The sequence below is a fragment of the Plasmodium malariae genome (genome assembly GCF_900090045.1).
Source record: "Plasmodium malariae genome assembly, chromosome: 9".
NCBI lineage: Eukaryota > Apicomplexa > Aconoidasida > Haemosporida > Plasmodiidae > Plasmodium > Plasmodium malariae.
Window position 1 is genome coordinate 1934795 of NC_041783.1, and position 26341 is coordinate 1961135.

A 26341-nucleotide genomic window follows, 5' to 3' on the forward strand; every position below is an offset into this window, starting at 1 on the left:
ATGCGGTAAACTATTAAAAAAAGGTGTATATGTGCGCATACTTTTATATGTATATGTTTATGGTTTGGCTTATACATGCATGTACATAATATACACAATACGTATGGTACAACAATTGCGCTTTGAACTTAAACAATTCGCAGTAAAGAAATAATGAATGGTATATATACTAAACAAATAAATACTCAGTTTAATTTGCATCGTTTGTTAGGTAGTCTACAAAAGTTCATGCATAAAAAAAATGAAACACAAAATAATGCAAAGCACGATATGTTGCAATGTACCCTATTATTTGATACAGCATATAATGCAATGCAGTAAAAATACGTAAGTTGCGATACCACAGCAACATAAGGTAAAATGGAAATATAAAATCACAAGAAATCATGTATCTATTTATTTATTCAGCAGAATAAAGAGAAACATGTCTGAAATATTCTTTTACTTTTTTTTTTTTTTCTGTAATAAGACTATAATTGCTATATACTTCCTCCTCAGTATATAATATATGTATATATATATATTTACAAATGGAATCATCCATTAACAGTAATAACATATTTATTAAACGATGAAATAAGAAAATAAATAAATTATTTAGTATCATATCTACGTACATATAAGTTAAATTGGTATATATCATATAACAAAACATTTAATTTATTATACAGACATCCAGTAAGAGTGTATATAATTTGTGTGCATAAAATCTATGTTGGCAAATTATTCAAAAATTGGAAATATTATTAACAATATAACTATATACCGATGCTAGCACAACACTATTTAAATATTCTTTTTTATATATTCCCTAGTGATGTAAAATTTTATATCATTTCTTTTTTCTTTCATCACATATTAATATATGTAGTACTCAATCTTTCTTATGTATCATAAAAAGGGTAATTACTTTTTATCACATCGTTTATTTCTGATATATCCTACTTTTCAAGAGCTGTACACATGTCGCTAAAGGACTGCTATTAATAACAAATTCTTTTTAGTTTGTTCCTTTGGCATGTAACAATTTTTTAAAAATAATGTTGAGTTACTAATACTATCGTTTAAAAATATGCCGCTCCCTCGATTCTCATTATTATAATGGAAGTTAAAATCAGTGCTACTCCTGTGATTGCTTCCATTGTGATTGCTTCCATTGTGATTGCTTCCGCTATGATTACCTCCTGCTTTATTACTACCTCCCCCACTGTTGCCGGCATAATTGTTTCTGTTATGACTACCAGAGCCTTTGTTATTGCTAATCATGTTAGGAGCACCACTTCCACCGACGTTATTATTATTGTCATCTTCATAATCGTCATGCCCATTATTATTCCTTCGATGGCCATTATTGTTGTCATCATCTTTACATTGATTTTGCGTTTTAATATGAAAGTTAACTGTGTTCTCATTTGGGTTGTTTGCCTGAGCTGTAGTCGTTGTTATCGTAGCTGTGGTGCTGTTACTGCAGTTCCTTTTGTTAAAACTATTGTTCATTTCATCCATTTTTTCAATGGTATTATTATGCTCATCCAATACATTATTACTACTAGGTATATTGTTATTACTTTCTTCTATCTTTTCTATCTCATCCGATACATCAATGATATGTGAACCATCTTTCGCACACTCACTGGATTCGTTAGTTATAGCTGTAAATTCCCTTTCGTTACCATTATTATTACTCCTACTACTATTACTATTACTATTACTATTACTATTACTATTACTATTACTATTACTATTACTATTACTATTACTATTACTATTACTATTACTATTACTATTACTATTACTATTACTATTACTATTACTATTACTACTACTACTACTACCCTTATTATTACTACTACTACTCTTATTATTACTACTACTACTCTTATTATTACTATTAATACTATTACTACTACTACACTTATTAATATTCTCGTTGTTGATGCTTCTATTAACATCACTGTGATATACCAACTCTGCACTGATTGATCTGACGTCCTTTTGCTGTTTTGTCATACAATCAACACTGATTACTTTATTAGGAAAACCAGGTTGATCATTCGAAGCATATTCTAAATTGGTGTAAAGAGTTGCACTAGAATTATTATTACAGTTCTCATGCATAGCCGTTTCATCCTCATTACATATTTCTTTGCATTCATAAAAATTAGTAATTTTCTTATGATATACATCTGAAGCTTCCTCCACTTGATGCACATCACTTAATGATTTGTATTCAATATCTACTTCACTACTACTACCACTACCATTACTACTACTTTTTTTACTCATAATAACATTCTTATTATATTCATTTGCTTCAATGTTACTGTTTTTCCAAACTATAGGAGCATCATTTTTTTTCTTAATACAATTATTTGATACATTTGGTGCAGGTTTGTCATTTTGTAATTTTTGTTTTTCAGCATTCAAATGGTCACTCTGATACATATGCAGACCAAGCTCATCTGTGTCTACCTTTTTTTCAAAATATTTTTCGCGTAGGTCCTCATAACAACTCTTCTTCTCATTACCGCTTTCACATTTTTCAAAACTTGCGTTCTTCATAAATCCCTTACTCCTACTAATACACGGAATTGAGCTAGCATTATTTTCCTTGTTATTGTTTTCATTGTTATTAATGCTTGTGCTCAAATTGGCGATAACGTTTTCAACGAAAATGCGTGAGTCTATATTGTAATGGATTTCATTTTGTACTTCACTTTGCACTTCATTGCGATTCGCACTATGATCGTTTCTATGGACTTCATTATGCGCATTGTTGCAGTCACTGTAAAGCACACCACTACCCCCCTCCTCCAGTTTCTGCTCCTGCTGTTCCTCTCCTACATGATGATCATTTCCATTACAACCAGACTCCTCATTCGCGTCTTCCCAAGTGTCGCTGCTATATTCATTTTTTGAATGATCTTTATTGTCTTTCGAACTGATCTCTCTATAGCTACTGTCTGTATGCAGTGAAACGCCATTTTTTTCACTAATATTATCCGCATTATTAGAATTATCCGCATTATTAGTATTATCCGCATTATTAGTATTATCCGTATTATTAGTATTATCCGCATTATTAGTATTATCCGTATTATTAGTATTATCCGTATTATTATTATTATTATTATCTGTGTTATTATTATCAGCATCCGTCAAATCGGCTTTGCAACTTAAATGAAAATAAAATCTTTCGAAATAATCAGGAGAGGGGAAAAAAAATAGATTCGGCTTTACATTAATGGATAAAAATATATCCTTAAAAAATTCATTTAGTTTGTTATTTAGTTTATATATTTCATCAAATAACATAATATTTTTTGATAACTCATTTAACGAACTATTTACATTAAAATTTTTATTTTCACTTTTGCTATCACAAACATAGTCTAATAATATATTTATAAATTCGCAATTTTTATATATAAAATTGTAATTTCTAAAATCGTTAAAAATATCAAAATAAAGTAAAATGTTTGTATATGACTCTAACAGATGTACTTGGAAATTTCCTTTTATGAAATTAATACTATTTTTATTCTTTCCATTGTAAAAATTTATAACATTCATGTTTTTTATAAGGGAATCGATGTTGTTTAGGGCCAATTTATCAATTGACTCGCTATACTCAATATACCTGTCCATGTAATTCATCTTAACAACACTTATATTTAGAATATCTAATCGCGCATACTTCATTCTATGTTGTTCGTCTTGTTGCAGTTCATACTGTTGCTTCTCACGTTGCTGCTCATTGTCAATGTTAATATTTTCATTTATGTCATCATAAGAAATGATAGGGTCATCTTTACTTTCATCTATTTTTAATGCTTGGATATCTTTCTTTTTAATTTCTATTAATGTATTATTATTATTAATATTATTCATATTTAACTTTGCCTGAACTTCATCTTCGTAATATGCCATGTTATCCCCCTCTGCCACGTCCACTGCTTCAGCCACTGCTCCCTTTTTTTTTTTCCTTTTTTCCCCTTTTTTATTCGAATATGCAGATAATAATACCTTCTTTTCTACAATTCCTCTTTTATCATAATTCGATCTATTTACAAAATGCATGGTACTTCTGCTATTATTTAAATCTGGATAATCGTCCGAATTGCGCTTGCTACTTATTCGTAAAAGAGCACTGTTGTTCATATTGTTACTAATGCTGCTCACGTTGTTACTAATGCTGCTCACGTTGTTACTAATGCTGCTCACGTTGTTACTAATGCTGTTCACGTTGTTACTAATGCTGTTCACGTTGTTACTAATGCTGTTCACGTTGTTACTAATGCTGTTCAAGTTGCCACTAATGTTGTTAAAACTAACGTTGTTGATACTATCATCGTTCATATTATTACAACTGTAGAGAATATTTTTTAATCTCATTTGCTTTGGTCTGTTACTCTCCAGTTGTAAATTTTCAAAAGGCGCCTTTCTTGAATGCTTCGAAAATTTTACAAATTCATCAGGATATTTAATCATCTTATGGAAACTATTCGTACTTACATGTTTCTCTTCATATTCATTTTGTTGTACATCATTGTCTTCTTCTGTATTCATATTTAACTTTAACTCATTTAATATAACAGCATCCTCCGATTGATATAAACGTCGTTCCTTTAATGCGCTCAAAACATTTTCCAAAAAGTTGATATAATAATCACACTTTTCATCTTCAGTATTGAATAGATCTTTTATGTTTATTATAATATCCCCTTCAATGTGATTCAAACCGCTACTAACATCGCTGTTTATTCCATCACCCATGCCGCTATTATTATAACGCCTAATATTTACGGAGTTGGTCGTATTCACCCCATCTACGTTAATAGTTGTGTTTTGAAAATTATTTGATGTGTTGTTGTTATTATGATCATGCTTTTTCTTCATATTCGTTTTTTCGTAATAATTAATTTTTCTGATGGAATTTTTTTTATTGATGATATCGGAATTAGAGCGATTTATTTTTCTGTTATTAGTTTTAACATGATCATTATTGGTATATATTCTTTTTTTATTCTCTTGCACCTTCCTTCTTAAAATATCTTTGCTATTATTATTTTCATTAATAACAAGATTTTCACTCATGGCTAGAATTTTTTTCTTTTTAATGGGATCATCGTATATACTGCTTGTCGTTACTGTTTCAAAGTCCGTGCGCTTCACAGTTTTTAATTTTTTCGAATTATCATTCTCCCTACTGTTCTCCCCATGGTTCACACCACTGATCGTACCATTGATCGCACCAATAGTTATATCACTCATCATACCATTGATCATACCATTTTCCATACTGTTATCTATGCTGTTATCTGTGTTGTTATCCAGAATATTACTCTTGATGTTACTTCCACTATTACCTATGTTATTATCTGCATTGATATTTGCGTCACTCTGTATATCACTAGGTACATAATCACTATGTACATTATGATAAATACTATCACTATTATTCCTTGTATATTCCTTTAAGTTACTATCCTTTTTGCCATCATCACTTCCATTTCCACTTCCGCTCTCACTTGCATTGTCACCATTGTTATTGTTTTTCTTGAAAACGTTCCTAACATATTCAAGCATTTCCTCCTCGTTGACATTATAATTATCCTCATTATTCCTATTACTTCCACCGTTTTTGTTGATACTGATATTATTATGGTTGTTACTATTAGTAGTGCTATTAATACCACTGTTGTTACTGATATTATTATTGGTAATGTTGGTACTATCTCCAATCTCCTTAGGACTTGGTTTACTCCTTTGTTCACCTTTATCATTGAGATAATATTTAGCAGCGTCCGTGATGTATACTGCATCGGTCAGATATTCATTTGAGCTTACAACATTCTTTTCTTCATCATTTAACTCATTAAAAAATCTAATATTTTCCTCAGAAAATTGGTCGAAATATCTCCCATCAAGTGAGGCATAATCATGTAATCGCTTGTTAATATTCCTGTGATCGGTGCTTGCACTGCTCAATAGTCTAAAGACACTTCCATTGCCACTTCCATTGCCACTGCCAATAGCACTGCCAATAGCACTGCCAATTGCATTACCAATTCCACTGCTATTACGATTATTGTTACTGTTACTGTTACTGTTACTGTTGTTGTTACCATTTATATCGTTGTTATCCCTCTGCTTAATTTCGTTTTCCTCAAAAGAATGTTTCATAACTAGGCTTTCATTAGCCGTAAACAGTTCATTACTTATAGATTCGTCCACATTTTCGTCATACACAATATTACGAATATTTAACACATCATTTGATGTATACTTTTCCCTGTTATGAAATAATAATTCTTGGACAGTATTTTTCTTCTTTTTTTTTTTTTTTTTTGGACTGTTCCATTTCTATCAACTTCAATATAATCTACTCCATTTTTTCTACATATATTATTTTCTGTACTATTTGCTTCTAATAATTTTTCAGCAAACAAATTTCTTCTATTTTTATTATTATTATTATTATAAGACGACTTAATGCTTTTCCCATCTTCCTTATCATAAGCACAACCATTCACAAGGGTCTTCTCTTCAGCAGTAATATTATTGCTGTTCCTGTCCTTCATGTACATTTCGTATAGTGAACTTACATTATGCAGTCCTCTACTGAAATACGAGTCCTCCACGTCGAACATGTGCTCTTCTTCTGCATTGTTATTGTTATTATGGTGGTTGCTACTACTGTGGTGGTTACTGTTGTTGTTGTCGGGGTGAAGACTGCTACCATACTCCGCAAAGTTATCATTATCGTGCATATCTTTAAAGGATGTTTTGTTCTTTCTATCCAAAAGTTCTTCAAAATGAAGCATATCGTCTCTATATATATTCATATTTTCCGTAGAGTATTTATTTTTAAATAATATTTCACTTGAAGTGGATATATGATCAAAATCTAAATATCTCTTTTTTTCATTATTGCTATCAAATCTGTGCAGGTTCACTGCATGCATGTGACCACCTGCTGCTGTTGCATTATTTTTGGAAAATTTCTTCATACTTTTTTTAAATGTACTTAACTTTTTCTTGAACATATTACCTGATGGTATTTTTGATGGAGATTTATTCTTATAAAGGGCCTTCTTTTTATGATTATTAATAGTTATATAATTCGTATTGTTGTTATTTATTATACATGTCTTATTATTATTATTATTTATTATGCTGTTATTCTCACCTATATTAAGCTTATTGTAACTGTTATGACTGTTATTATTGTTATTACTATTGTTATTGCTATTACTGTTGCTGTTATTGATTTTGTTCACATTATTAATATTGTTAAAGTTGTTTACGTTGTTGCTGTTGTTGCTGATATTGCCGCTATTCATGCCACTATTGTTACCAACACCGACGTTGTTGTGCCTTTCCTTGCTATCATTTTTTGTTTTTACATTCATTTTTTTTTTCTTCATATGGTTACTACTACTACTGTTGTAATGGACTGCTGCACTATTATTTCTGCAAGGACTGGTGGTACTACCGCTACTGTGCCTGATTTGTTCGTCTTCTAAATTTTTGCCACTATTTATATGCGCAATTGCATATGGTCTTTTATCTTTTGTGCTTATATTATTATCCTCATCGGTTATTTCATTCTTCACAATTATATAATTCTGATTGTTGTTATTAGTGTAGTAATCCTTTATGTAAAAATGATCATCTTCATTATTGTTAGTACTAGTACTACTACTACCTTTTTTGTTACTACTTCTAACATTTCCACTGTTTCTAGAATTAAATAATAATGATGAAGAAACCATATTTTTGTATCCTTTCCTCCTCTGATTATTGCTGTTACTAAATGGTTGTTCATCATTTTCTTGTGATTTTTTACAACGCTCTATATTATTATTTTTTGTCATAAACTGCTCATACATTTTATCTGATATGAACAACATTTCGGATGAACTTAAAGAATTGCATGGTCTCTTCGATACGTATTCCTCTTCATAAATAAAACTATCATTATTATTGTTCAAATTAATTTTTTTCAATCTTTTGTTATCATACATGTACAAGGGCGGTATTTCGCTGTTATTGTTACCATTGTTGTTGCAGTTGCTATTATTATTGTTATTACTGATATTCATATTATTACTTATATTCATGTTACTGCTCATATTCATATTATTACTTATATTCATATTATTGCTCATATTCATGTTATTACTAATATTCATGTTATTACTAATATTCACATTATTACTAATATTCATATTATTATTCAAGTTCATGTTATTACTTAAGTTCATGTTATTACTCAAGTTCATGCTATTACTCATGTTCATATTATTACTGCTATTGATATTGTTGATGTTACTGTTGCTATTAATGTTACTGTTATTGTTATGCATTCTACTGCTGTTAGTAGTACTACCAGGGACTGGAGCGTTGGTACTATTATATACTAGGTTTAGGGATTCAAATTTCCTTTTATCTCTACTTTTCCAGAAAAGATAAGCATCTTCATCATTTTGTAAATTGTTTGCAAAGGTAACCAAACTTTTACTGTTATAATTTTCTGGAGATAATTTATTGGAGTCATTACATATATGTGTATGATGATGATTATGATTATGGCTATGGTAATGATGATGTATATCATTTTTTTCATCAAAATTTGTACTTTCAAAATGATCAAATATATTAATATCATTATTTCTTAATATATTATTATTATTCTCATTATTTAATAATTCTTTATTTCTACTATTAATAAAATGATCAAATAAATTTTTGTTATTTTTTAAAATTGTATTAAATTTATTTTTTTGTCTTATAAAATAATTTTTATCCAGTCGATCTAATATTTTATTTTTGGCACTACTTGATATCTTTTTATTTTTATTTAAAATACCAATATTATTAATTCTATCTGATATACATAATATACTTTTAATATTCCCTAATTTTTTACGATGCGTACAACTATCTTTTTCAAAGTGATCGTTAATGCTTTTGCTAATATTCATGCTATTAAAAAGGCTATCACTATTTATTAGGTCGTCATCATCCAGCATATTTCTTGCAAAACAGTTATTACTATTACTGTTACTATTACTGTTAATATTATTATTATTATTACTAATACTATTTCCATTACCATTACCAATATTATGAATATGTTCAGAATCCATTTCGTTTGCCATATTTTTTGTAACTTGATCTTCAAGTCCATTCAAGTTATTGTCAATTACATTATTTGTAAAGTTATCAATTAATTCATTCTTAACTGTATTTATTATTATTCCTTTTTTCCTTTTATTAACTCCATTTCTATTTCCTGCGTTACTACCTTCTCCATTTGATCTTATTATGCTTAACTCTTCAGTCAATTTCAGAGCAGCTTTTCGCGCTTGTCCCTTTAACGTGGAACTTAAATTTTCGAATGGCTCCCAAGTATTGTCATCACTATCATAATTTTTCCATTTTATAAAAAATTCAAAATTATCTAAACTCTCTTCTTTTCTATTTTTTTTTCTTTTTATGTTCAATTTATATCTTGCCATTACAATCCTTTCCACTTCAAAAACCTCATTGTAATCCGGTTCACCCACCACTGTAATACTCAATTCGGAACTATAGTCATCATCAATAATGTTTTTTGCTTTATTTCTCTTTTTTAGTTTGTTCGACGTCCCCCTTCCCTTTTTCAATGCCATTCTTTAATAACATATGATCTAGTTACTTTCTCAACGGAGAAAAGTAAGTATCGCATATATATATATATATATATCAATCTTATCGTTAGTGTGAGTGTGGGTTTGCGTGTATATTAAGCTCTCATACGTGCACAAGTACGTATGCAGGCATGTACATACATAAGCCCGTGCATAAACAGGTACATGTACGTGTACATATATATATGTATTATATTTATATATATGTATTATATGTATACACATGTATTGTATTTATATATATGTATTATATGTATATACATGTATTGTATTTATATATATGTATTATATTTATATATATGTATTATATATATATAAATGTATTGTATTTATATATATGTATTATATTTATATATATGTATTATATGTATATACGTGTATTGTATTTATATATATGTACTGTATATATATATATTATAATTTTACATGTATATAAATGTGCGCCATTCTGTATGCGTAGGTATATGCGTTCAAATATCTGTGTATATCATGTATCCCATAAACATAAAGCGCTCACATATATACATATATATATATTTATATGTACCTATATACATGCAAGTACCTGTACACACACATTAATTTTCTTTCATATATGTAAAGGATGAATAATTTTCTGATTCATTTTAAAATTAATAAATGTATTATGCATATATGTATGTACATATTACGTATATATTTATTCGTGTATATATATGTGCACATATACATAACTATTACGCAAAAGCACTTTTTAATAACACACGTTTCTCATAAAAATTAGATTAAAATGTGTAACAAGTGATATGAAGCATAATTCTGGATTCTGTGAACTTATTTTGTATTGTTTTGGTTTGGTTTTTTTTGTTTTATTTTGTTTGATTTTGTTTTGTTTTGTTTTGATTCGTTTTATTTTGCTTTTCTTTTTTTTTACTTTATTTTGTTTTAATTTTTTTTTTTTTTAAAAAAAAAAAAATGCTTCTTGTATAGTAAGATATATTCAAATAAATGCAAATTTAAAAAAACAAGTAGGAGGAATACACTAGCAATATTAACAAATATTATTATAGATGAAGCTCATCTACGGCATGAACATAATTCTTTTCTTTTTTTAATCCGTTTTAAAACCGTTTAAATTGCTATTTATGTATTTCTACGTATATCATAAAACACATATAATGGAAATATTTTTCTTTAAAACATTTGTAATAAAATATGAGGAAAAAAAAAAAAAAAAAAAAAAAATGGTAAATGCACACAACTTTATATACACAATAATGGACTTTTTTTCTCTTATTTTAATATTTAAGAAGAGATATATATCATTTAAAAAAAAAAAAAAAAAACATAATCAGATGTATATAATATTATATGCTCATATAAAAATAACTTGTGCATTTTTTTTAAAGCTTATTTAAAAATAACTGTACAAACATGTATAGGGTGGTAAGAAATATAACTCTTTCATAAATGTTTTTTTTTCTAAGTTTTGATAAATTCTCTTGATAACAAAAAATTAATTCAAATGATATTACAAATTGTTAACATGTGTGCAGGCTTGTTTAATGTTTACATTTATGTGCACATGTATGTATGTATGTATATACAATATATATATATATATATATACATACACATATATGCATGTGCATAAATATTTATTCATATACGTTCATTTCTACATCTAAAGTGTAACCATTTATTAAACCATATGTGTACATATGTGCAATACAATTAAAGCTTTTAATAAGCACTATTGTATTTTTTTATTTGTATAATATTAAAATGTATTTACACACGAAAATTCATTTTAAAAGGCGGATAAGGTCAAAAAAAATAAAATAAAGAAAAATTAAAAAAAGTTTTTTTTTTAATATTTTCTTCTATATAAACATTCTTAAAAATATGCTCAATGAAAATAATCATCTGTATTAAGCATTATAAAATCATACAAAAAACTTAAATTTAAAATTATACAATTAAAAAATAAAATCTGTTACATTTTTTTTTTTTTTCAACATAAATATGACAACTACTGTGCTTTAATAAAAAATCTGTCGAATGTGTATACATATATTTTACACATATACATATATATTAACATATAAACATAATTCACGCATACAGTGCATATATAAGTTCATTCATACAATATATTTTTACATATACATATATATAATTTCATATAAACATAAAATATATATATGCATATATATATAGCATATTCACACATAGGCTTACTTAAAAATTCAGATAAACAAATAATATGTTTATATATTCAAATGTATACATATACATTTATAATGTATAGCATATTAACACATACACACGCTCACACACAAAATATATTCGTATATACACACAATAATTAAAAATTTTAAGCGCTGAAATTAAAATTTATATAGCATCATAGTATGTACATATGTAAAAAGGCCTTTAACATGACACAGCCCTTTAAAGGGGAAAATTCTTAAAATGACGTGCGATAAAAAATATTAAACATCATCTTCCTATTTAATAATCATAGATATACATATATTATACATATAGTATACATATAGTATACATATATATATATATATATATGTATGTATATATATAATAAAAAAAAAAAAAAAAAGGGATACGAAAAAGGGCTAGGAATAGGAGAAAGAAAGTAGAAGGAAGCAGAAAAAAACTGAATTAATGAAAATGACACATGTTCATTATTATTATAGCTTAATCAATATAATAAAAAATGAAAAAAAAAAAAAAAGTATATTAAGAAAGCGCTGTTTCATTAAGGTATGTATATGGTTATGTGTACATATGTATATGTATTTTTATGTATATGTATTTTTATGTATATGTATTTATATTTATATGCATTCATATGCATATGTATTAATATGTGTGTATATACAAATATATATAAACAAAAAATACTGAATATGACAATATAGAAAGGGTAAAATTTTATATTGCATCTTACATTTAAAATGTAAATATTTAAAAAAATTGTTTTGCTCCAATAAAAATATATTTAAAAATAATCTGGTTTATACACCTATATATATATAAATATACATACATATATATAATTCATAAAAAATGTGCATACACAAATTATTTAAAGTACATTTCCCCTACAACTTTTTATTTATATATTATTACGCAACAATAAATTAAAAAAAGAATTAAACCAAATAGGCAAGCAGATTACAACGGTTAAACTCTTTTTAGCAGTTGTAAAAAAAAAAAAATTAAAAAAAATTAAACAAAAGCACGTACAATATTCGAAAATGTTTCTACTTAACTCTTCGGCTTTTAAAAGTGTAACTTATTTGAGTAATACACATATACAAAGTATACATATATATACATATATATACATATATATATATACATATATATATATATATATATATAAAATTTCTTGAATATGTATTATATACATGTGTTCATATATACATTTTTAAATATATATTTCTTTATATGTACAAGCATTTGTGTATATATGTATGAATATTCTAAAAATTTAAAATAAAAGGCAACATCTAATCATAAGGTTACTTGTCTTAAAATTTAAAGATCCACAGATTAATTTATACTTTAATACATATATAAATAAATATACATATATATATTTATACATAAAATATATACATAACTACGTATAAATATACATTTATATACATAAATTTATATATATGTGAACATGAAAATGTATATAAAAAGATAATAATATACGTGAAAAATGGCTAATTCGTTGAAATGTCATTATATATATAAAAAAGTACAAAGTATAAATAATAATCTTTTTTTTAAGCGAAATACATTCACTTTATTATGTAAATGCTTCTTAAACTGCCATATTTGAAAAAAAGGATTTCCTATCAGGTATTATTCATATTATATGTAAATAAAAAATATTTATATAATATATATATATGTATATAATATATATATATATTACATACATAAAATGTATTAGTAACTATTTCTGTACTCAACTAAAAGGAAAATTTTTTTTTTAAAATTTAAAAAAAAGGGAAAAAAAATAAAATCTTTGTTATACAAAGTGGCATTCTGTTAAAAATTAAAATTCCTTTTTTTATATAAAATAGTGTGATTTAAAATTGAATAAACATCTAATAAAACGTATAACATGTATATATATATATACAAATAAGTGCCATTTAAATATAATTAAAATAAAAAAAAAAAAATTTTCTATATATTTTAGTACTGTATAATTTTTTTTTTCTTAAAATCTTCGGCTCATTGCTTTTCAGTGGATTTTTTAACCAATTTCTTTTTTTTGCATGTTTGTATAAAAAAGTAGTAATAATAGCATGGTTTTTTTTAAAAAAAAAAAAAAAAATTACAGATATTAAGCCCTCATAATTTAATATATGTTATATCAAAGTTACATAGAAATGTACGTATATAATTTGAGTAAATATATACATATACATTTCGATATACATATATCAAAATAAGATATGAGTATAATATATATGAAAAATTATGTATATACATATATAATATATATATATATATATAATATATATACGTATTATATATATATATATATATATATGTATATATATGTATATATATGTATATATATGTATATATATATGTATATATATGTATATATGTATATATATGTATATGTATATATACTTATATCAAATTACAAAATTGCAATAATAGTACATATAAAAGTTGAATAGCAGTGCATATATTTCTATATATATATCAAATAATGTATATTATTGAACAGCATAAAATAAACATTATTATATACGTTATGGAAACGCTATTACAAGTTAGAAAAAATATTTAAAAAAATATAAGCAAAAAGTAATTGCTACTTTTGGGAAAAACAAAGTATATATATATATATATATGTTTAATTACATATACATATATGAAAACTAATATTATATAATATATTTTAAGGTTAAAAAAAAAAAAACAAGTAAACATAACATGTGTAAATGCCCAAATTTTTATGAAATGATTGAAGTTCATGTAGAAAAATAAGAATTATTTTTTATGAAGGATGAGTATATGTACATTCTTACCATCAAAAATATAAATAAAATTTATGCCATATGTAAATGTACCTTATGTATTATATATACCGTATATAAATATATTACGTAAAATTACATTACTCCTTGGAAATTTATTACATACAAATACATTTCTTCTTTATTTGGTTGTTTATTTATTTCTCTTTTTTTTTTTTTTTTTTTTTTTTTACCACATATTTATAAAGAGCCAAGAACATAAATAAAATGAAATATGAGAAAAAATTTTGGAATAATGATAAGGGGAAAAAAAAAAGAAATGAAAAAAATTTGAAAGATGACAATTATAACAGAGGTCATAATAAAAGGTATAATAACTATGAGGGGGTGGGATACAACAAATCTTACAATCACTTATTGCACAATAACGGGATGCTTAAAAATATGGCACACAGTGAAAGGACAAACACAGACATGTTACACAATGATTTGTTACACGATGATACATTACAAAACGACTTGTTACACAATAACAGGTCTAAAAATAATAAGCCCCACCATAGTAAATACAACTCAGAAAAATCGAGTTACACACCTTTCCCCCAGAATTTGAAAAAATACAATAATTATGAAATCAAAAACAAAATGTTAGATAAACGAAATAATAAAAATAATAATGAACATATGTTAGCTTCATCATCTTATAGAAAAGGAGCGATGAATCAAAAAATGCATATTTCTAATAATATGAAAAGTAACCATTCGAGGTATCAAAAAACATACCCAAGGGTATCAACCCATAGGACATCAAAATTTAGTGTACGTGGGGATAATTATAACTTGAACAATTTTGACGGCAATAAAAATATTGAAAGCTGTGATATTTCGGATGATTATATTAACCAGGACAATTATAATGTTGAAGCTAATTACCGGTATAGCGATAATAACGATAAGAATTATGGCAGTAATTATGGCGGTAACTATAGCAGTAACTGTAACGATAATAGTAATGATAGTAGTAATGGTAATAGTAGTAATAAGTATAGTAGAACTTTCAGAAATGAGGACATACATATCGAACTGAGTAATATGCATAGAGACCTGCACAACATGTTATTTTCCGCTTCAAAAGTAAGTGAAGAGAATAGTTTGGATGCAAATAATTGGGAGAGGAATAATTCGGAGGGAGCTAATTTTGAGGAAACTAATCCTAATAGTAATAGTAACTCAAATGATGATTTCAAAACAAGTTTTAGCAATTTTTTTAACTCATATCAAATGAATGTGAAAAATAGTAGGAACAGTAAGCATAATGATAATAACAAAATTGAGTCTTCGAAAAATAAAGAGAGTAATGACAGCGTGTTAAGTAAACTTTTAGTCCTGAGGAATATTCCGTTCAACAGTGTGAACACAGACAACTCGAATGACAACAGCAATAATGAGATTGCTGATAAAAGGAGTAATAACATTAGTGGTAATGATATTGACAGCGCTAGTGGCAATGTTAGGGGCCTCGTTGGAGGTAATAGTAATGGTGAGCATAAAGTTAGTTCAAACAGCAAAACGGCCATGATAATTAACGATTTAAAAAAATGCCTTAATAGCAATGGTGAATCGAATATGTATACACTGAATGATAATATGCTACAGTCTTTATCCTTTGACAACAATAGGGTAGGTTATGATAAGGACAGTGTAAATAATTATTATTTGGATAATGACCATTTTGATGCAAATAAATCAACTGGTGGGATTAAATCAGTTGATGAAAGTATTAGTAGTCGTAATAATAGTTTTTTATCCCAACATATGTATGCGAATATTAAGGAAGACTGCATGGAAGGAGGTAATGAAGAAATAGAGCATAAAACTAATAGATATAAATACATGAACAATGATTACAAATTCGTGCAAGAATCTCCCATATCAAATAATAGTGCGAATGGTGGAAATGGAGATAGTAGCGAAAGTAATAGCAGTAGCAGCATTTGCGGTGTAATGGAAGCAAATGCTTATAGAATGAAAGAGGAAAAGATAACTTTTAATAATAATAATTTATTCCCTAGGACGCAGATTGAAGAATCATTGAAAGTTTTAAATACATTACAAGTAGACATTGAAAGAGTGTGTTGTTATATTAAACATTTCATAGACCCCCCTGAGCAAGTGTTTGAAGTTATGGTGAATTCTTTTGTTAATAGGTCAGTGTTGATAAATTCCAAAATTGCCATTTTTTATGTATATAATCACTTGATACAAGAATTAAGAAATAATTACAAAAACGATTTTATTAGATATAATACCATAGCTGAAAAGGGATTAGAAATATTTGTTATTCCTGTGCTAAGACATATCCTAAGTGAAGAAGGAAACAGTGAAATGATTAATAAAATTTATAGATGTATATCTATTTGGAATGAAAGAAATATTTATAGTAAAATTATATGTGATCAGTTAAAAGCATTACAAAAAAATCCACATAAAAAAATTGATTTATCTTTGAAACATACAGCTAGTCAAGCACATAGTTTATTATCAAATGAACTCTCAAAATTTGTTCCTGTAAATTTTATATTAAAAATGCCAAGTATTAATAATGAACATAAAAAAGCGTTAGAAGATAAAATTTTAAATGCCCTTTTTCTTAATTTGTCAAAAGATACACTAAAAGAATTTCCCGGTGAAGATATTGAAGAAGCATCAAAAACATCAGACAAAGTTATGAGGATATTCGGCCAAGAGTTAATTTTAATTAATTCACAAATTTTAGAATTATCATCCTTAATTAGTGACAATAATGAACATTTGGTTAAGCTGCAAACTGCAATGGAGAGGTTATATGAGTAAAGGGGAGGAAGCAGGATTTTTTTTTTTTTTCCCCAAAACGTTTCCCTCTTAAATAATTTAGCGTTTTGAATTAGGAGTGTATTATGTATATATATATGTCTAAACATTCGCGCTTTCATATTTTTAAAACTTTGCTTCTTACTCATTCCTTTTATGGAACTCTATTGAACATATAACATTTTTATTTGTTTTTAAATTAGTGATATATTTGCACATTTATGCACTTATCTAAATGCTCACTTGAGCATTCGTTGTTTTTGTTTTCATATTTTGCATCATCATTTGCATCAACTATTTTCCATGTATGCCCCATATCTAATTTTTTTAAGTTTTCTTTTTATAAAAATTTTAGCAAGTTTTAAAAGTTAATGAATTTTTTTTTTTTCTTGTAATTATATCCCGAGTCATATTAAGCATAAGGGAATTCCTAAATAATTAAACAAAAAAAAAAAAAAAAAAAAAAAAAAATCGTCCAAAAAGGTATAAACAAAAAAGCAGCACATAAGAACGAGTATAAAACGAATAAAAAAGTGTAAATTAAAAAACGCATATAAATTGCGAATAAAAAAGTCGCATATAAAAGTGCAAATTGAAAAGCCACATAATAAATGAGTGAATGAAAAGGTAATTTTTTTTTTTTTTTTTTTGCTCAAATTTTAGAATTTCTTTTTTAAGGCATTTAGCTAGCTCCATTTCCTTCGCCATTCCCTATAAAAAGAAAATAAAATAAAAATGAAAATAAGAATAATAAGGAAATATGGACATACACAGGTATGGACAAACGAAACGTTTTTAGGGAAACACGTAAAAGAGCTAAGAACGCTCATATATCGCTCAAGGTTATCATATTTTTGCGTACGATGATGCCATTTGAATATTCAAGGAGAGGGCTAGTGATCTTTTCCATAGTTCCCTTGTGTAATCATCAAACAAAATCATTTTAATTTTTTTTTCTTTTGTCTTGCTTTGTTTAACTTTATATTTTAGTGTAATTATACTTTCATAATTGTTAACAAATTTGACTTTGTTTAAATCTTCGTTATTGTATTTGTGTAGAATTTTTAAGAAGCATTTATTTGCTGATAGGTATCTTTGGTTGTGCCTATGTTTCATTTCATTTTGTCCATTTCGATTAATTTGACCAGTTTGTCGAACATGACTACCTTTATCACTATCTCGTAGGCTTCCTTCCTCCGTCTCTATAGTTGTAGTTATATTTTCCGATAAAACAACCTGTTCATTTGTGTATTCTGTATTATTGGATGAGTATATATTTTTTATAGTATTTCTAACTGCACATTTTCTGGCAAATGAAATGTTTTCATTATTGGTTATATTAACAGTTATTCCTAGAATGTTATTTAAATATATTTTATCATTTGTAAATAATTTTTTTTTAATCTTTTCTCCCCCTTCACTATCTACACTAGATTCAACATAAAGATGTATATCCTCTTTTTCTTCATCGATAAATGGACTTAAAAAGATCCACTGCTTAAAATTTAATTTAAATATATATATATGATTTTTTGATAAAACAAAAAATACTAATTTCCTTTTATTCTTATTATTGTCAGCATTTCTTCTAAACACATTAAATTCTTCATTATTCGACTGTGTGCTACTCGACAACTGGTCCTTTTCATCATTTGTGGCGCTGTGAGTGTCACTGTAATAATAATTTTCCTCTTGTGATAAGAGGTCAGACTCGTATGATTGTTCATAGGTATTCATATTATTTACGTCTTCTCTTTTTTCTCCTTTTATTTTATTTTTTTTTTTATAAAAATCACTTTGTTTTACTTCTTGATATGCAAAGGATGTTATAATAATATTCTGAACGTTCATATAATTTTTTAAGTTGTTCATAATTATCCTGTCCTGTAATAAATCCACTTTCGTTTCATAATCTGCTCCAGATAAATATTGAGCACAAGATACAATTTCATCGCGAAAATATTTATTTAGACCAATAAATATATCATAAGCTTCATAACTTACACTTTTTTCAAAATTTATATATCCAAAAACGAAGAAATTGTCATTTATCTTACTCATACATATTCTTGTTATATCAACATACTTTTTTTCCAAATAAATAACGAGCTTGATGTCCTTGTCTTCCGTTATGTTTTCCTCAAAGTTGTCTGGAATATAAATTAGGTAGTATTCCTCTAATCCGAGTGCTAAGAAGTACCATTCGATACCTGCATAGAGGGAACACGCGAAGGCGAATGAGAAATATGAACAAGGAAAAGTGATAAAAAAAAAAAAAAAAAAAGGGAAATAAATAGGCAAAAAAAAGTGTATACGAAATCAAGAGGATAAGGCAAAAATAAAACTGAACAATATAAACTACCAATTTTGATGTAGCAGGTGCGTTTTAAATTTTTTGTCTTATTACTGTTTTCTCTTATGTAAATGACAGGGGATATGTGGCATATCTTAGTAGAACACCGCCTGTCAGCGGACAGCTGATTTTGCAGAATTATTCGAAGATATATCAATTTGTAATAAAAGAAAAGAGAATGAACGATGGACTTCCTGAATAATACTCTATGTATATACTTCTTATAATTTATAAAGTATAATATAAAATATTTGAGCTTTTTTGAAAAACACATTAAGTAAGATATTGTAAAGAGTGTGTAAAAAAAAATGGTATGTATATAAATAAAATTTTTCTTATGATAGACATAAGAGGCATATACTGATCCGTGATGAACACTATTTATATAGATTAATAAATACAGTAATAATAAAACATTATTTTTATAAAAAAAATGAAACAAGGAACAGTCTACACACCATTTTTGTATTTCCTTATATTGAGAAAATTGAATGTATATAATTTTTTGAGTAAAATAATAAAATAATTGACATAATTCCGCAAAAAAATACTGATCTTTATCTGATACGATATATTCACTATTTACAAGCTTTTTAATAAATTCTCTAGATAGTAATTTACAATAGTAGAAGAAAATATTGTAAAAAATTAACATATTCATTGATTCAACTGACGTATGATTTTTTTTTAATATTTCGCTATATAAACGAAAAAAATGTGCATATACATTACAATCGTAAAAACTACATTGATTTAAAATATTTATTAGCACTTTTAGAACGTTTTTTTTTAAGAGGAATTCTTTAACTTTTAAATAATTTTCATTATTTATATTATTTACAATGATGCTATAGAACACTCTTAAGCAAGAATACAATATATAAGCTTCGTTGATTTCTCCCTTATTACTATTAACAAAAATACCTCTTTTGTTAAATAGTAGAATGTTGAATTGGCTGCTTCTCTGTTCATACATAGTTTCTTTGTTAAAACTTAGGAGCTCAGCTGAGACCCTGTCTAATACTGTTTCATTTGGATCTTCATCAGCTAAAGTGCTAGCAGATGATGATTCCTCGTTGTCCTTTGACTCTGTATCACTTATTGAGTTGATCATATTATTCCTTTTGTTATTTTGAAGATCATCATAGTTCGTTGTATGTGCTGTGTGTACTTGATTATTTTTATTTTTTTTGCCTCGGTGAATTTCGACAGAGTCTCCTGACTCAACTAACATTACTGATCCGGCTACGTCTGTTTTCTGCTTTTTCAAAGCACTTATGTCTCCTTTACCTTTGTCCTTGTAATAACCATTATTCAGATTTTTGAGTGTTTTTTTCTTTTTCACAATTTTGGGTATTTCAAACATGTGTTCTAAGTCGCATCCTATTTCGTTTTCAACTACAAAGATGTCAAATGTTTGCTTAAAGTTGTTGTTATGTAATCTCAAGAACAGTTTTCTCTTTTTCTTGATAATCTCTTGCATCTGGATGAAGAGTTGCCTAGAGGGTGCATGCCTGTTTTGGTCGTCCCTTATGTCATCCTCGACGTCGTCCTCGATGTAGTTCTCGTTGTAGTTCTCGTTGTTATATTTCCTATCCTCCTCCGTATGATGCCCAGAGTAACTCTTTTTACCCCCCCTCATAGTTGCTATCTTCTCCTTGATTTGTTTTTCCTTTAATTTCAAGTTGTAAATTTTTTTTTCATACCTCAACTTGTTATATTTCAAAACTCCTGGGAAAAAATTTTCCTCCTGTTCTTTTTTTAACCCTGCAAATATATTTTTATCAATATATATATTTAATAAAGTAAACAAATTGGTCATGTAATATTTTAGAAATATATACAATTGTTCTTTATAATCTTTACGATCATTATCATTCATAAGATAATAATACTGAACTATTTTTTTCTTATCCCAATGTTTGTCTTCAAGAGAACATAAATCGAATATGTTCATGTTGGACGACGTTTTGAATAAATAGAAATACCCACTAAATATATCAGCAATATTAATTAAAAGACGTAAACAAACCTTTTTATTTTTTGCTACGTTTTTTAGCATTAACGTTTTAAATATATTTTCAATAGTTGCACACCATGTTCTCTCTATAAATATATCATAATATATATTCATTTCACTAAATAAAATATCTTCGTTCGATAATATATCAACGAAATAATACGCTACTATATTGTTTCTCATAAAATTCCGTAATTCAATATTCCTTGAACATATGCGCAATAGTTTTACAGTTATTATATTAAGGTCTCTATCCTCTTCCTGTTCACACGCATTATTGTTGAAGCTGCCACTGATGATGCTACCATTGTTGTTATTACAGCTAATTACCTTGTTACCACTTCTACCATTATAGTAATTACTACTACTAATAATTATATTGTTACTATTAATTGTAGTACCAGTGTTCCTTCCCTGTTCGATTGCTCTCCTTTTTGATGAAACCGTGTCATTCTTTTTACGTAATACTATTGCCCTTAAAAGGTAATGATTCACTATACGTAAAATGCTTACTATTGTTTCTTGAAATTTGTAATATGATATAATTCTTTCTATTTCTTCGTTTTTCAATACTTTTATGTATATATTTATGCAATAACAGTATATATCATTCCATTTCTCACTGACAATAATATTTTTTTCATGTAGAATATAAAATATTTTGTGTAACTCTATAGTTTTGTAATCATCAAAGGGAATTAAGTAGATACATCTGAGCAAGCGAATGATGATATCCTCATTTTTCTTCTCTAAAAAGTAAGAAGGAGAAATGATGAGAGGTGTAAGTAGAGATTTGTCAAAAGGGATTGCACATACAGGTTCACATGAGCGGAAAAACATGCATATAGGCATACGATAAGCGTACACGAATATAAATATAAATATAAATATAAATAAATAAATAAATATATATATATACATATATATATATATATATGTGCATATGTGTGCATATTTATATATGTATGTATAACGGTGTACAGCTTATTTGTAGCCCTATACCACGAAAAGAATAGGCATTCATCCCTCAAAATACATAAAGTACAACCAACACAAAAGATATAACTTACCTAAGCAGACTAACAAGTAGTAATTGATGTCACTATTTCTGAACTCCCTTTTTGCTTTAATAGAGAATTTATCTGCTTCCTTTTGAAAGAAAAAGGCAATAATATCCAGAGTGCAATTTACTACTTCAAATAAATAACCTTCCACTTGGTGATCAGAATTGGTGTAAGAACTAAGCATATTATTATATTTCTGACCAAATAGAAAAGGCAATAATATTTTTAAATTATTTGTATTATTTAATATATATTCAATATTGTTATTATAAATTTCTTCATTTTTCAAAACTATCAATAAACCTCCTAAACTTGCACTTAAAAAATAAGGGTTATTTTTTTCCATTTTTATACCAATTAAAAGTAAGTCTATAAAATGATGAGTATTGCACAGTTCAACTAATATTTCGTTTTGGAATATACATATATTATTTAGAGTAGAAATGATTATGTTACAGTATATGGATTCTTTCTTTGATATGATTAGTGAACCCTTATTTATTATTTCTCTAATTTTTTTGAAATAAAAATTTATATGCATTTTTTCCCTTATCAGAATCTCGCAATGCTTAAAACAGTTGCTGCATAACTGTAACACGATCAGATAAGCGTCCTGGAAGTAGATAGGTAAATCATCAAATCGACTGTCTTTGTGTTTGTTCATCAGCTCAGTTAGGATCTGCGTATAAGGAGAAGTATTTTATGTGGCTATATGTTAGCACATACGCACATGTGGAAGTGCACTTGTTAACGGAAATGTAAAGCGGGATTGCAATAAGAGCAGAATACCAAATTGAAATGGGTATAATGTGTATAGTGTGTGAAAAACATTCAGTTTATGTATAATTGTGAGTTATACCCTTGAAGGCGTTACTTGAAAATTAAAAAAAAATATGACTAACCCTTAGGAGCCCTTCGTCATAAGCTATCAGACAAACTTCACTATCCAATGTCGAAACGGATAGAAATCTTAAAATATTTTCATTGAAGGAATTCCTCAAAAGTTTGATAACTCTATGTATACAACTACTAAAGCTACCAGCAATGAATATGTCCCTTGGTAAAAGGTATAATCCGTTAAAGATGTTATCAAGTGTGCCTTTCTAAGGAAAAGGAAGAAAAAGTAAGAAAAGTAGACGCCTCCTGTGATGAGTAAATCTCTCTACAGGGAGATACAAATATTTACGAGTAGTGAACAGAACAGGGGAAAACACCCACATACGCATATATATGCATGCATAAATATATAAACGTATATATTTTCTTTTCCTCACTTCTGTCGTGTTTAGAATGGCCGTTGCCACAATTTCCTCGAAAACGGAATAAACGTCATGTTTGTATTCCTCATTTGACGCTATGTTGCATAATATGCGTAAAATACGAACGTTCAAATGATGGTCATTGATGAATACTAATTTTGCAATTGCATATATGAATGTATTTCTACAGTCTTCGTATTTTTCTAAAATTATTAATAACCTATCTACAATTTGATGTACTTTTTTTTTTTGTTCATTTATTTTTTCATTTTTTGCGAATAATAATTTTCTGAAATTTATTGGATCTTCAAAACATAATGTTGTTAATTCGTTTAATATGTTTACATATTTATAATAAGAATTTTCATGTATTATTATGCCTTCAATAAGATTTAAAATATTTTCACTGTGGCTAAATGTTTCATCTCTTTCTTCATTTGATATGCTTAAATTCTTCAGTATTTTCTTTATCATTACTAGGGGTAGCTTAAGATATGAGCCTTTACTTTTTTTTTTTGCTTTCACATTTATGTGTCTATGCACATACGTACATGTGTTTGGTGTATATGAAAATATGTTCGTGTACGTATATATGACGCATACATATATATGCACAGATATACATGTATGTACATATATGTACATATAGTATATGCGCAAAATATGTACGTATACAAATACATTTTACTCACTTGTTTTACTATTTACACCAATTTATATATGTGTGCATGTTCTTCCCGCTAACTCTACTCACAAATATAGCTTAAAAAAATTATTTTTCACGTTTAAATTGTTTCCTTTACGAAAATTAAAATGAATTTTATGACTGGAAAGATATACAGTGCCTTAGTTACATAAGGAAAACAAGAGTTACACATAACAAATAAAAAAAAAAAAAAAATTCAAAATGAATCAATGAATGGTACTAAATAAAATAAAGCACTCAAATGTGAATATATACATATATATAGTGTTACAAATTAGGGAGTGGAAAAGAGCCAAAATAGGACATTTTACAGGTGATACCAAAAAAAAAAAAAAAAAAAAGTAAAAAGATAATAGTACAAAAGGAGAAAAAGAGGGCTTTTATATGCATTGCTATGTGTATGTTTATATATATGTATATGCGCACGTATACATATATAAAATTATAATTATACTTTTGTGATGTTCAAATGTGTACATCAAAAAACTCAACATGTTCATGTGCAGGAAAAAAAAAAAAAGTGTCATAATGCGATATGTATATCAATTTAATAATATCAATTTTCAAGTAAATTATAAATGAAATAAAATACAAAATTTTTGTTGTACCCTCATCTTATAAAATACTGTAAAGAAGCCCTTTTATTTCTTAGTCTTTTTATAGTGAAAAAATTTATTTTGAATATACAATTATGATCACGCTTGAATGATTGTTCACTTTAAAATATAACGAAGCCTTTCGTTCTGTTTCTTTACGACCTTTTCGTATAGATCTTACAACAAAAGAGTGTACATTTTGTTAGCACTAAGTATTAACATATATGCATTTATATGTATGTATGCACGTATATATATATATATATATATATGTGTGCGCCCAAATGTGTATATGTGTTTCCGTACGTATATGTGCCTTTTATTTACCCCTCAATGTGTCAACATATTTTCCTTATTCATAACACATTCATCAAATGTAACTCATAAGTGTACACCACTTTTTTATGAACACCTAATAGCATTTCATACTTATAAAATGATAAAATTTTTAGTCCTTTATTTTGCAAATTAGAAGGTTTTCAATAAATCAAAAAAAGACATCTTTTCCTTGTAAATCTGCTAAATCTTCTTCATTAATAAAATTAATATGGATATTCTGAAAAAGAAAAAAAAAAAAAAATTACAAAAAATTATAAAAAGTTTAATAAAAAAAAAAAAGTTTTCCTCTATAAATAAGCCCGTGTATAAGTACTAATAACAAACGAATAATATACATGTAGGAAAATGCTTAATAAAATAAAAATTTTATCCTTTCAAAAATTTATATTCTCCATAACAAAAGGAATAAAGGAATAATATTGTTAATGCATATGCTAATGATAAAAGATATTCGAG

At 26.9% G+C, this 26341-nt stretch overlaps 3 protein-coding genes across 3 annotated transcripts; 1 reads left to right on the forward strand and 2 right to left on the reverse strand.

Moving 5' to 3' along the window:
* Nucleotides 1-969: 969 nt before the first annotated feature.
* On the reverse strand, nt 970-9680 carry PmUG01_09049800 (conserved Plasmodium protein, unknown function; the record flags this gene model as incomplete). Its single annotated transcript, XM_029005205.1, has 2 exons — nt 970-6288; nt 6357-9680. 2 exons carry the CDS (start codon nt 9678-9680, stop codon nt 970-972), a joined length of 8643 nt encoding a protein of 2880 aa, XP_028861818.1.
* Nucleotides 9681-14965: 5285 nt separating this feature from the next.
* PmUG01_09049900 (conserved Plasmodium protein, unknown function) lies at nt 14966-17551 on the forward strand (the record flags this gene model as incomplete). Its single annotated transcript, XM_029005206.1, has 1 exon — nt 14966-17551. The coding sequence occupies one exon, from the start codon at nt 14966-14968 to the stop codon at nt 17549-17551; it is 2586 nt and encodes an 861-aa protein (XP_028861819.1).
* An 843-nt stretch (nt 17552-18394) lies between these two features.
* PmUG01_09050000 (conserved Plasmodium protein, unknown function) lies at nt 18395-24718 on the reverse strand (the record flags this gene model as incomplete). Its single annotated transcript, XM_029005207.1, has 5 exons — nt 18395-19758; nt 19956-22670; nt 22992-23664; nt 23888-24088; nt 24260-24718. 5 exons carry the CDS (start codon nt 24716-24718, stop codon nt 18395-18397), a joined length of 5412 nt encoding a protein of 1803 aa, XP_028861820.1.
* Between the last annotated feature and the right edge of the window lie 1623 nt (nt 24719-26341).